This window comes from Chaetodon trifascialis, chromosome 8 (genome assembly GCF_039877785.1).
Source record: "Chaetodon trifascialis isolate fChaTrf1 chromosome 8, fChaTrf1.hap1, whole genome shotgun sequence".
Lineage (NCBI taxonomy): Eukaryota > Metazoa > Chordata > Actinopteri > Chaetodontiformes > Chaetodontidae > Chaetodon > Chaetodon trifascialis.
The window spans coordinates 20,044,247-20,058,788 of NC_092063.1; the positions used below are offsets into that span (position 1 = coordinate 20,044,247).

A 14,542-nucleotide genomic window follows, 5' to 3' on the forward strand; every position below is an offset into this window, starting at 1 on the left:
TGTGAGAGCTTTCAAAGGGGGTTTTACCTGCATATCTAACTCTAAGGCATCCCACAAAAGAGTTTGTTTTCACCACCTACGCCAGGCTTTACTGCTGTTTGGGTGAACTTCAAACTTCCAACAAACATAATGAAGCTAAGCAACACTTTCTCCTGTTGTGGCTCCTCCGTCAGGAACCTGCTCCAATTCAGGCTCATATTGAGCCAGGCCAGACTGTCCTTTACAACTGTATCAACAAAAGCTCTTTCATGCATGTCTGCATGTAAAAGAAGCATCTTTATTATTGATTGATAGAGAACAGTATTGATTCAGTATTGATTCTATTCGCTAAATAGAAGTTTCATGGAGTGAGAAACTTGTGCAGTCAGTCAGGTTTTAAACAAACCCCCAGGTTAGCCAAACTGATTTTGACAAGAAAAGACTTTTTACCTAAAAAAATGACTTAAATTCTCTGTTGTTTACATCCATCAGAGTTTACAGACCAACTTTTTGGTTCGACATTGACCTGCAGTACTTACACTAGTTGTGCACATGCATAGTTTTCCTTTGCAAAGAGGGATTATCAACATTTGGGCTGCACTCGCGCTCACTTTGACCTCTAGAGTGTTTCAGATAATCTGTTTTAGCTGCTGAATTGTCTGACTGTACTGGTCTCACCAGCAGTTACCCAGTCAGTTAAACACAGGATTCAATAAAGCCAGTTGAAGCCGGGACTTGTTTTGGATCTTTTACTGAACCACGGTGTGAAACTGCAACACAATGCATTACAGAATAAACATGTAAATTTCGGCCGTAACTCGTAAAATAATACATTCTCAGCATCAATATAGACCTCAAGAACACATACTTACAGACAATGCGTCTTAATAGGCATGTAAGATGACAGAGAAAGTTGCAGAAAACACTCAAAAACGATCTGCCGGCTGCCCGTTTATGTACTTCCGGTTTTTAGCCGCCACTTCCGGAAGTGACGTCATCTCAGAAATAAAACACGATTTCACAGTAGAATCACTTTAGAAGAGCAGAAAACAACAAACAAACAACTCAAGACAATTTACTGTCCTTAACACTCTCCGCCTGGGGTCCTTGAACGACCCCACTTACGTTCATCTTTCACTTAAGAGTCCTCAGGAGACAGAAGGAGAACCAGTTCAGTGACAGGTCGAGAGAGAACTTTCTGGGTTCCGTCTCTGGAGACTCTAATGTCCACCTTTCTCACCTTCCCGTCTTTGCTTGGTGAAGCCTTCACGATGATGGCCATCGGCCACTCGATCCTCTTGGCCTGGTTGTCCTTCAACAAGACCACGTCTCCTTCTTTCAGATTGGGCCTGTTGTCTTGCCACTTGCGTCGATACTGCAGCGTGCTCAGGGAGGCTGCAGCAACTGACCTGGACCCATGGTCAGCTGGGTTGTGTTCCGTGGGAACATATCGCCACTGGTCTGGGGATGAGGTCTGTCGAATCCGCTGGACTCTGTTATTCACATAGACGTAGAACCGCCTTGCTTGATTGTGAATATACCCCAACACAACTTTGCTGTCAGTGAAGTATGTGATGCGGTCGAGTTCCATATCCATCTCTTCCACCACCAGTTCTGCGATTTCAACTGCGAGGACTGCCGCACATAGCTCCAACCTTGGAACAGTAATCTCTGGTTGAGGTGCCAGTCTGGCCTTCCCGAAGACAAAGCTGACTTCACTCCTTCCATCTTCAGTGGTTAGTTTCAGATAAGCCACTGCTGAAATGGCCTTAACAGAGGCATCACAGAACACAAATAGCTCCTTGTCTTGAGCACAACAGAGTGGGAATGATGAGTAAGGCCGTGGTATCTGAAGCTCCTGAAGATCTAGGAGGGAGGTTTTCCACGCTGTCCATTCCCCTTCCATTTCATGAGGCAACGACGAGTCCCAGTCCTCGGCTTGCTTAGAGAGCTCTCTGAGTAAAAGTCTGCCTCGTATAGTGACAGGAGCCAAAAAGCCAAGGGGATCGTACAGGCTGTTGACCGTTGATAAAACTCCTCTTCTGGTGTATGGCTTCTCGTCGTCTGAGATCTGAAAGGAGAATGTGTCTGTAGTGATGTTCCAAGACACTCCAAGACTCCGCTGTAAAGGGAGATCGTCGGTAAGGAGTTTCAAGTCTTTAATCTCTTTGGCACGGTCCCCGGGAGGAAAGGCCTCGATGACTGCAGGTCTGTTGGAAGCTATCTTGTGGAGGCGAAGGTTAGAAGCAGCAAGCATTTCCTGAGCCCGCTTGATGATGCTGATAGCATCCTCTTCTGTAGAAAAGGACTTGAGCCCGTCGTCCACGTAGAAATCTCGCTCCACGTATTGTCTGGCGTCACTGCCAAACTCTGCCTCTCCTTGCTTGGCCGCTCTTCTGAGACCATAGACTGCAACTGCGGGAGATGGGCTGTTGCCAAAAACATGCACACGCATTCTGTAGTCTATGATATCTTGGCTTGGATCATTGTCGCGGTACCACAAGAAGCGCAGATAATCCCTGTGGTCTTCTCGTACCATGAAGCAATGGAACATGTGTTCAATGTCCGCAGTGACAGCCACCAGATCTTTCCTGAACCTCAGGAGCACGCCCAGCAGGCTGTTGTTTAGATCGGGCCCAGTAAGCAACACGTCGTTCAGAGAAACTCCCTCAAAGGGAGCACTTGAGTCGAAGACCACTCGGATTTGCTCCGGCTTCCTAGGATGATAAACTCCAAACGATGGAAGGTACCAACACTCTTGGCCAGCAGAGAGTGGTGGAGCAACTTCGGCATGCTTGCTGTCGAGCAGCTTCTTCATAAAGTCAAAGTACTGGGCCTTCATCTTTGGTCGCCTTTCCAGAGTTCGGCAAAGTGAAGAGAAGCGACGGCAGGTGTAGTCTCGGTTGTTGGGTAGGTGTCTCCTTGGTGAACGAAAGGGGAGAGGGGCGACCCAGCTGTTTGAGCTGTCTTGATAGCACTCTTCCTCCATTAGCTGAAGGAAGCTCAAATCCTCCATGGATGGCGCAAGTTGATGGTCTTTGACCGACTGATGGAAGACTGACTTGCCCAGACTCTCTCCGGCATGCGTTAGCGAGCGACGTGTGATTTGGGCTGTACTGAGGGGCTGGCGGTCGAAGTTCTCCTTGACTTGGACCTTGCTGGTACATGGCTCAAGGTAAGTGGGGCGGCCGTTTTCCAAAACTGTGGTCTTGAAGGCGTTCACTTGAGACGGCCTGTGTGCTCCCCCAAGACACACATCTCCAATGATGACCCACCCCAAGTCAAGTCTTTGAGCGAAGGGGGCGTCATGAGGACCGTTGATCTGTTCCCGCACCTTATGCACTCGCAATACATCCCTTCCCAACAGCAAAAGGATGTTAGCCTCTGAATCAAGGGGAGGAATGGCTTTGGCGATGGATTTCAGGTGGCTGTGATGGAGTGCTGCGTTTGGAGTGGGGATCTCTGTGCGGTTGTTAGGGACCTGGTTGCATTCCAGAAGTGTTGGAAGTGGGAGACTGATCTTTCCATCCACTGATTTGACCATGAACCCACTGGCCCTTCGGCCGGCTGTTTGCTTCAGTCCTGCGCATGTCTTCAGCGTGTACGGTTGTAAGTCTCCTGTGATGTTGAAAAGCTCGAAGAATTCTGACCGGGCCAAAGACCGATTACTTTGGTCGTCTAGGATGGCGTACATGCGTTTCGATTCTTCGTAATGTCCTTGGGGGAACACGTTAACAAGGCATATTTTTGAGCATGCTCTTTCGCTCACTCCGTCGCCACACACTTCAGTGCACTTAGAGGTAACCTCATCATCCACACACTTCAGTGCACTTAGAGGTAACCTCATCATCGTGAGGTTCGTTGGGCTCCCCGCCATTCTCTGAGGCAGGAGGGTCTGACCTTGACCTTGAAGGAGCCGGGCCTGGGTGGAGTGCTGAAACGTGCCGAGTGCTTTCGCATTCCCTGCACTGTATGTCCGCTTGGCAATCCTTGGCGAAGTGGCTTGTGGACGAGCAGCACCGGAAACATATAGAGTGGTCTTTTAGGAACTGCTTGCGGTCTTCGTAATTCCTCTCTCTGAAGGTCCTGCACTTCTTTAGTGGATGAGGCTTGTCATGGATAGGACAATGTTTGGCGAGATCAATATCCCTTTGCTGATTCCCTCTTTTCTCCACAGGTGACACTTGGGTCTTGTGGACTGCTACAGGCGTCCAAACATTCTTATCCGGTCTCTCCCTTTTTGCAGGCGTCGACTGGAAGGGCGCAGTGTTGAAGCTAGGATCTGTCTGTGTTCTAGCCTCGTTGCAGATAAAGTCAACAAACACACTGAAAGGAGGGAAGGGAACGTTATGTTGGAACTTATACTTTGAACCCACTGATTTCCACTTGTCCTGTATGCCGAATGGGAGCTTCTCCACGATCGGGTGGACCCCTCTTGAGGTATCTAGGTACGAGAGCCCAGTCAATACGCCATCCAATTTTGCGGCTTCCACCTCCATCAACAGGTCCGCCAGCTCTCTCAGTTTGTGTGGGTCTTTATATGACACCTTCGGAAAGTTCTCTAGCTTGGAGAAGAGAGTATGTTCGATGGCTTCAGGTGATCCGTACGTTTCTTCCAGCCTTTCCCATACCATCCTCAAGCCTCTAGATGGGTCTCTCATATTTACGGCCTTTATCCTGCGGGCATGCTCTGATGATTGTTTCCCAAGCCACTTGATGAGCATGTCGAGCTCTTCTCTTGGCGACAGGTCCAAGTCGGCAGTGGCCCCCTGGAAGGATGATTTCCACGCCCAATAATTTTCTGGTTTGTCATCGAAGACAGTTAACCCGGTAGATACTAGCTGCCACCGGCCATGCATTTGATGAGGTCAAGCGTGGTGCTTTGAGTACCTTGGTTGGTGGGTACAGGAGAATCGTAGTAGGGCTGGTAAGCGGCTGGCCGTTGTCTACGTTGCTCCCAGTGACCATCTTCATACTGCTGCTCGGACTGAAAGAGACCAGGCTGAAGGGATCTAAGCTGAGAGCCATGTCCTGCATTCTGGACACCATGCCACTGCTGCCTTGGAGCGGCCGGCTGCTGAGGAGGGACTCCACCTGGATCCCGGTAGAGTTGATTATGTTGACTAGCATCAGATTCATATGCCGTTTGACGGACAACTGGGAGCGGATAGAAAGTAATGCTTTTGTCATCCGTTCTAGGTGGCTGGTGGATGGATTCGACGTGGGCTTGATCATGCACATAGTCGGCAGTGCGCTGAAGCCGTTGGTCAAGAGGGACGGGTACAGGTGCACTTTTATGCGACTCACATTCTGATTCCAACAGGCCTGCTTCCAGTATCTCAGCTTCAGCTATGGCAGCATTCATTTCTTTTTCCTCTTGCATAGCTTCCAGAGTGGCTTGAAGGCGAGCCGTTTCAATCTTTAGCTCCTTCTCTTTAACTGCGAAGGCAGCTCTGGCTTTGGCTGCTTCTGCTTTAGCCCTTGCTTGGACAACCATCATGCTGGAACTAGAGACTGAAGACCTTTTTGATCCATTTGATTTTCTTGATTTAGATGACGCGGACTGTTTATCGTCGTGCTGGGCTGCATCATCACAATGGCTCAAAGGCATAATGGAGGCGGATGTGGAAACAGAAACTTAGCTTGCTGACAACGCGATGTCAAATGTGACAAATCTTAGCAGGCTCTCCTTTCTTCACAGCCTATTGTATGGCTGTCTTTTCACTGTACTGGTCTCACCAGCAGTTACCCAGTCAGTTAAACACAGGATTCAATAAAGCCAGTTGAAGCCGGGACTTGTTTTGGATCTTTTACTGAACCACGGTGTGAAACTGCAACACAATGCATTACAGAATAAACATGTAAATTTCGGCCGTAACTCGTAAAATAATACATTCTCAGCATCAATATAGACCTCAAGAACACATACTTACAGACAATGCGTCTTAATAGGCATGTAAGATGACGGAGAAAGTTGCAGAAAACACTCAAAAACGATCTGCCGGCTGCCCGTTTATGTACTTCCGGTTTTTAGCCGCCACTTCCGGAAGTGACGTCATCTCAGAAATAAAACACGATTTCACAGTAGAATCACTTTAGAAGAGCAGAAAACAACAAACAAACAACTCAAGACAATTTATTGTCCTTAACACTGACTGTGACTGTTTCTCATCCTGTCATTGTTGCAGTACTTGACTGGTGACGTGTTGACTGGGGTTCAGGTCTTGTCAACAGCATAACAGACTCACTTGCATGCAGCTATATTTTTGTTTGTTTTGTTTTTGTACTCTGGACTTTCCCTTCAGCTGTATTTGATGATCTCATTCCACAGGTACAGCTTCATTGGTAACAGGTGATAGTATCATGATGAGGTATGAAAGGGGCATCCTGGAAAGGCTCAGTCGTTCACAAGTAAGGATTCACCTCTTTGTGAACACATAATTGTATAAAGGATGTTACTACATGGGCTCATGAACACTTTTTAAAACCATTTTCGGTAAACACAGTTGCGTTCAGTCAGTGAAAAAAGCACATCAAAAATTCTTCAATCCTAAGTTGACATTTTCGGCAGATATCGAATTGTTCTCAGAGTTAAGTTTTGACAGAGCCTGAGGTTTACTCTCACTGACTTCACTGTGACATGCAGAAGTACCAAAGTAGTGATTTCTTCTTGCCAAACATAGAAAACAAATGCATCTTGCAAGTCACCTCTTTAAATCCCTTCACTCTTACCTAAGTTGGCAGTAAAACCTTCTCTCTAAAATCACCCCATTGCTATTCATCTTTATTACTTTCTTCTTTCCCTCTCACCCATCTCCCAAAACCACTGCCTCTGTTTGTCTGATGCTGAGCCATTTTTTGGGTTATTTTTCCCCCACTTCCTTGGTTTCACATCTCTTGCCAAGTTGCTGCTCAACTGACTCTGAGGTACCACACCACTGCTGTAAGGAAATTTTGGGGTAGTTTTCTAATCTATGCATAGCATCTGACTGAAACCCAAGCTTGATGCATAATGAATAACAAGAAATAAATGATGAAAAAGTTGCCGACACCTGGGCACCATCTGTGTCAAGAAAGTTCTGTTTGATTTCTCCCGCCCTTTCTCTCCCTTCATACCCACCCTACTTTTTTCTGTTTCATGGTAAGAAGCACCTTTTCCATGAAAGCTGCTGCCGCCACGGAAAGCGTTTGTAGAACAGAGTTGAAGCTGTGCTGCAACCTCAGAGATTTACCCAATACCATTTTCCCTTTTTTTGGCTTCAGACGTAAGCACTTTTTTTTGTAGTAAGTTATATGTTTGAGAGAGTTAGAGGGTCTGGCTAGGATGAGTCATGGACAGAGAGGGGAGGAGAACACAGCGATATACTCCATCTTCTTTCTTTCTCAATCCCCTTTCATTGACTTTAAAGATAAAGGTGCTGGCTGTGCCCTGAAAATGGATGAAAAGCTGTCTGCAGCAGAAATGGACATTCTACCCATCCTTTCCGTAAACTCATCTGCTTTCTGAGTTTTTTCACTTTATATGATTGAAAGGGAACTCTTTTGTTAACAAAATGTCCATCTCCCTCAAGGCCCTATGAAACATTTTATTCCAAATAAATTTAATGTCTTAACATATAAATGTAATCTTCTTTACAGCTGGGCTATTGAGCCGATCCCACAGAGATCCATTCGCTTTTGAAGTTGAAGTTGAACTTGAAGTGTACTTCATGTGTTCAATCATTTTGTGAACAGAATTCATTGTGAAAGTTACCAGTCGGCAATATCTGAACAACTTGTTTTCTTCCTTACAAAAGTCTGAACTTTATTTCTGTATTCCAGACATTAAACTTTTTTTCTCGTGGGCAATGTTTGGAAGGCAGTCAGAACTAGAAAAGAAATGCACTGATGTTCTAAATGCTGATACATACAGTTTACTGAGAGAAAAACTGCTGCTGTGTGGATTACATTCAGCAATTTTTCCAAACTGTGCGATGTGGGGTAGTTTTTATTACAAGTCTGATGCTGAAGCTATATAGTTTGATGGCTGGTCAGGGGCAGTTATGGCTGACAAAATTTAGGTCACATGGATGCTCTTAGACAAATGTGAATACATAAGTATAATATGGGCCTTACTGACTTGTTGATTGTGACAATCCAAGTTCATTTGTCAATGTATAGTAAAAAGCTTAGATAGTTTTAATAGCAGAAGTGACGCTTCCAAATGCATAACCAGTCTTCCTTGTTGTGTCTTTAGGGTGACTGTCTGGCTGGAAATGAACTAAAAGCCAGACGGATGGCAGCCTTCTTCAGTGGCTCTCTCTGGTGAACGTGCAGATGATCCTCTGCATGTCCCAACTCTGAAAGTCCCACATGTGAAAACAATATTTTATTCCTGAATATTGAATACCTACCTATATATTGTAAATATGTTTATATTTATTTCCTCGGCATACAGCTACAAATGTACAGAAATTGGCAACATTCTTAATCTTTGTAGCCAAATACTACATATGTGATCAACACATGCTTAGTTTGCACCACCTATGAAGACTGTTAAAACTGTGAAGACATATTGCAGTTTCCAAAATAATCCATGCGTAGGCTTTCTGACTTGCCACTGCGATGGTTAAAGTTGATTTGTTGAGGCGACTAAAACTGCTTGATTGAGGTTAGGGAACGATTATGGTCATAGTTAACAGAAAACAATGTTGACTTTTGGTCGGAGACAAGATGCAAACAATGGTGTCAAAATGAGGCATGTACAAACCCTTCATCCTGATCTCCTCCTGAAGAGGTTTTGTAGTAACATCATAACTTCAACAGGTTGCATGTCATGGAAACATAAGAGTGTTTATTTGAACAGTATCTGACCTTGATTATTCCCCAAAACACATCCCAGCACATACATGCTCTGAGACATCAGTCACATCACCACCGTTTCACTACCTATAACACCTCAGCCACAGATTGCTCACTGTCATCTTGTTGAAACAGCATATGGGAGTGAATGGAGCTTCCTGTATTGATTGTCACTGATGCTGTTGAAGGTACAATCATTAACCCTGTCAGAGTGACGGATTGTTATGCTGTTCAGGCTTGAAGGAAGCCAACATACCAGCGCATCAAACACCACTTTGCTCACCTTCCAAACGTTGTGTGCTTTGTGTTGATGGCAGGAATTGTGAGTCGTCGCTTGTCATTGGATGACCTGTTTGAAAGATGACAATGTCTAGCTCATTGCTCATACCCTTTGCCTCATCTACACTGCAGTGCTCTTCGGGAGGAGCGTGTTTTCCAAGTTGAATGGTTGTCATTTCGGTTTAGCCCTGGAAAACGATGCTTGCAGTGTAATGGAACATTGCACCTAGGTCACCAGCACCCAAATGGAATATTGAAAAATGGAAGTGTCTGCGTGTTAGTTGTCATGTTGTCAGGTGACTCATTGCTTCTGGGGAAATATTAGACTCTGACACACTCTGACGCAAGGGGATAGATGACGTTTCTTTGGGTAGATTGGGGATGATGGTGGGCTGGAATGTCATTATCTAACTCCTTTGGATTCAGAGCGGCAGTTTGCCTGTTTGTCATGAAATTAATACAACCTTGTAAAACAATTCTACGCAAATTTGTTTGGTGTCTTTGCAGACAGCAGTGTCCTGAAGATCATTGATGGAGCACACTTTGACTGTGCGGTAAAAAACCATCCTGCACTGCTTTCCATGAAGCACCTCCTTCCAGAGAATGTCCTTGTATCTGGAGACGAGAACATCCCTGGGCTTGCAGCTTCCCCAACAGGTAAACTTCACATCACTGGCAAGGTGTATGGTAAGAGAATGAGCAGTACACTCCCCTACAGTAACAGATGCTCTTTTAAGAGGTGTTAAGATCTTTGACTCCTCCAGTTACTTAACAAGATTATTAGACAGTAATGGTGCTGTGCTATTCCTACATATTAATAACAAAAACACTATGATTCTTATTTTCAGGACATTATATACTAACGAAAACATACTTATGAATATTATATCCCATTTCCAATTCCAACTAGGAAGGATTATTTTACAACACTTGTGATCTGGGTCTGATTAGACCAGAAAAATCTATCATACTGTATGTGGGTGTTTACTGTGCAGCTATGTGCAGCTCATTAAAGAATTGTATGAGATTCAGTAATCAGTAGCGGAGCTAGTTTGGTTCTCACGCTTGATGAAACAAACTGGTCAACAAATAGTTGAGGTGTAAACCTAGCTACCTACCTAAATTCAAACCAGAACAATCAGAATATTGCATGGCTCGACCCAACATCTTCAGCACATATCAGGTGTAACCTTACATGCTGTATTTCAGCAGCTGCTCACTTGCCTTTGTCCAGCTGTCAAAATCATATACAGGACATTCATCATGGTAATTGATAGTGGCCTTTTCTGGAAACTTAGTTCCATCAGAAGTTGAAATGTCTGCAGTGCTTAGAAAGTAAGTTTCTAAGGGGGAATGTAATGAAGTCTGACAGTGCAGAGCTATAATCATTGGGAGTCAGTGGGAGGTATGGTAGCTGGCTAATCCTCTTCATGTTCTGGGGCTGTGAGCAGCAGAGACCTAAGCTGCCTTTTAAGACCACAGCCACCAGTTTGATATTCACGCTGCATTCAGAACAGTCCAACTCTGCGCTCCAGAGACAAGGTCTGCAATAAAACGCTTGATGGCTACATTACTCTTGAAGAGATTACAATCATACTGGCTATTTGCTCTTTGTTGTGTCTGAACGGGGTGATTGTGGACTTCACAGGCTCTCTTGCTTCATCCATTGGCTGAGATGCTTTCTTCAACCGATTAATTCAATTCACGCCAAGTATCCAGATGGAAACCGTTTTTGTTAGATTGTTTGACACAGGCATTGATATCTCTCTCTGTGGCATAAATATTTCAGTGATTGGCATTAGGCAGCTTACCACAAATCAATGGAGCAATCATTTGGATGGAGCTGCCGTCTCTCAGAGAGGTTCTAATAAAATATATTCATAATCAGAGTGAGGGTTGACTGTGTAAACATTTGCCTCCAAAAAGGGTTTCCCCATGCAGCTCATGGATTTCTCCATGACAGAGTATGACACATGACAATAAATAACTGAATGCTTTATTGAAGTGTGACAGTGTGATTAGTAGTAAGTAGTTTACAGTCTTAGTTTGTTTCAAATAGCCTTTTTAAGCTACCTTGGCTGTCAGTGAAGATGGGAGACTTAAGTTACTATCAGAGCTTTGTGAGAGTGAAACCCTACCTTATATGCTGTTGATATAGATGTTAAACCAAGAGTTACATATGCAACTACAGTTCTATGACTTTTGAATGACCGGCAGATGTGTTACTGTATGCAGACATTAACATGACTCGAACTCATCTGATGTAGACGGTGTTGCAGGCGTTTCTGTTCAGAGGAGCAAAATATGGAAGTAGTAAAGGGGAATTCATACAGTTGCACCTGTTATTTCACCTCAGACTGGCCATCATTTTCAGACGCAGAGGAAATTTAACATCGGGAAAAGCAGGTGTAAAATCTGCAGCGCTGTCTTATCTGACACACCTGGAGGTTGTGATACTAGCCAGGTTGAAACAGTTAGAGAGACATGCAGAGAAATGCAAATTCAAAGATGTATTCCAAAAAATCCTTAACAGAGCTTTCTGCTCAGCACCACAACACAAGCTATTTGAAACTTTTACCAGTCGTCATTCAACCACTGAAGCTTTTGTTGAACATCAGGTTGTTCAATATCTCCTCACCCACAGGCCTTCTCTCTCAGGAGGAACTCACACTTGCACATCCAAAAATGTCTTTTCTTCAACAAATATTTTAAGCTCAGCAGCAGAAAACATTTCCCATTGCGATCCCCGCATCAGATGTTATTTAGCGGCACTGTTGAAAATCAGATGAACTCCGTCTCATTTACATCTGTAGCTTTAGTCTGGACCAGACTGGTGGACCGACCATCTGACTGTCAAATTGACATTATCCACAGAACCAGCTGCTGGCGTGGTTGAAAAATACAAACAGGAAAAGTGAAGGTGCAGCTAAAACATACATTCTAGGCATGTGTAACATTTGAAGTGGAGCATCTCTGGAGTCTGGGTGAGGCAGACATATGACTGAAGTAAAGCTGCCATGAAACAGCAAGTGATTCTGGAAACTAAGCCTTTGGCACTGAGTTGACACGACTGATAAAGTAACATGGAGAAGCTCACTTTCTAAGATAACGCACACACATAACTAGAATCAGCATGGCTTTAACACTGTATCGAGCCATGTATTTTCCACTTGACCTCTCTCTTTTAGGTTTGTGCAACTGCTGGGAGGCCATGATAAATTTTCTGGGGACGATGGAAAATGTCAGGGAACTTTGCCAATGCGTCTCGAATAGGAATAGACTAAAATATATTTCACAACTGGTCTCACACATTTATTTCGCTCGATGGTGGTTTTCAGCCGTTTATCCTCCCCACAGAACAGACCTTCTCAACTGAAAACAAAGCACAGGAAGAGAAATCCCATTTCAGACCCAGAAGTGATGTGAATATGATATAATCATGTAAATGTCATGCCATGGTTGAATGTTGATGCTATTTTCTTATGTGCTGTCACCAGGTGATGCTCTGCTGAAGCCTCAGTTGCTCAAGATGCTGCCCTTCACCCTGAACAGGCTGACCATCTCCCTCCAGCCGTCCCTGGAGAAGTTTGAGAGCCAGCTGCTGCAGCTGATCAATGCTGACTGCCATAACACAGTACGGCCAGACTACTGTAACACACACACACACACACACACACACACACACACACACACACACAGAGTCTTGATGGTCCATTGTGGACAGTAGCAGAGTGCATCATGAGGCACATTTTGATCCATCTCCTCATACAGTGGTTCTACAGTTTGGGCTTTTGAATTGCTTGTGCACCTAAGAACACGCTTGCTCTCAGCATGCTGATAAATATCAACTACGGATTGAAGGTGAAGGGAAATATTGAGGTATACTCACTCGGAAAGCAAATAAGCAAATACATCTCACATCATACATCCTTTAACTGCATGGTATGCTTACAAGGGAAAACAGATCATCTTATATATAGACAATTCTGATAACATTTCATCCTTCTTTGGAAGCACTTCACTCCTCAAATTAAAGATGGCCGCAATGGCCCTGACACACCTCTGCCAAGATATTTTCTCCAGCCGGATGCTTTCCTTTATCTCACTTTCTGTTTCTTTAGTGTGTAAGCACAAGCCCTTTAACAGCTGCCACTGCAATTTAAGACACATCACCTCTGAAACTAAATGGAGCTCATCTATTCTCTTTCCTTTTCCTTGTCAATGGAAACCCAGATGGTTAACCGTATTTGACAGGTGCAACTATGGACTAGCAATTATTTGTACACTGGCTTTGCACAGGCCCTATCTGCTCACTTCAGCCGAAGTGAGATGTGTCTTTGGTACGAATGAGAATTGCTATGACAGTGCTGTCACTCCGTATCTCTTTCCTGCCGCTGTTTGATACTGCTGGGCTAGATCCTCAAACACAGGGGATCGAGGGAGTGTTTATTAAGTGGAGCAAATGGTGGGCACTAGTTCTTCTACCTTGTAAATTCATGCTAAGTGTACCTAAGATGGAATAACTGCCTAAACATTTGTTTTACGGAACTGCAGGTGGCTTTGAGCTTAGGTGCTTATTTTGATGGATGAGTGAACAATCTGTATGGAAAAGCCAATGCCATGAAAAGGTGGTTTGAAGTTTTCATGGTGCTGTAAAGTTAACAATGAAAAAAATAGTAGTTTCAAGGTTTTGCAATTATATTGCATTAATTTATTTTGAGAATGCCATGGACTTGCAACGTCATGTATTTCATTCTTGCAAAATATGATGCTTATCTTGAAAACATTTAATTACACTTTAACAATATGAGTGTTTTCAAACCAAAATAATACCAAATTGTGATCTGAGAACATTCAGCAAAATTAATTAGACCGCTCTCTTCTCCACAAATTTCCAAAATATGTGTTTACTACAGGTGGGAAACAGCAAGCACAAAGCAAAATATGACCAAAACCAGATGGCCTCTGAAGAGTCACACAAATAGCTGTTTATCGTTTGAAAGGCAAATTGATGAAAGAAAAGCTATAATTTGATATCATTTGGACAACCTTACAACATTTGACAAGGTGTTAAAGGTGGCTTTTTATGCCAGTCTACATGCTCTCCTGCATTCTGTGACAAACCTACATAGAGTATTGTTGGTCAGTGGTTCCTGGCCTGTATCCACAGCTCTGATCAGCTAAAGGTTAGGATTTTAGCTGCTGGGTTTAATAAGATAATGTTGACCCCGAGTCGGGCCACCCAATTTATGGGAGGATGCTGTCCTTTCACTGGTCCAACTTTGCTTCCCTTCCAAAACTGCCCACACATCCTCATTTAAATGTACTTATATTTAAAGGGAAGATTTGTGGAGAATCAGCCCCCACTGAGTCCCAGTAATTAACAACAATATAAGACTCTTGAAGGCTGCTGATTATGTGACCAAAAAAAAGGAGGAGGGGA

General features: G+C 44.1%; 1 protein-coding gene across 1 annotated transcript in view; it reads left to right on the forward strand.

The window, feature by feature from the left end:
* nphp4 (nephronophthisis 4) overlaps positions 1 to 14,542 on the forward strand; it is a 154,934-nt gene that overhangs the window by 30,353 nt on the left and 110,039 nt on the right. Inside the window, exons 5-6 of the mRNA XM_070969495.1 lie at positions 9,607 to 9,756; positions 12,597 to 12,733. Coding sequence (XP_070825596.1) covers positions 9,607 to 9,756; positions 12,597 to 12,733 — 287 coding nt within the window. The remainder of the gene's footprint in view (positions 1 to 9,606; positions 9,757 to 12,596; positions 12,734 to 14,542) is intronic.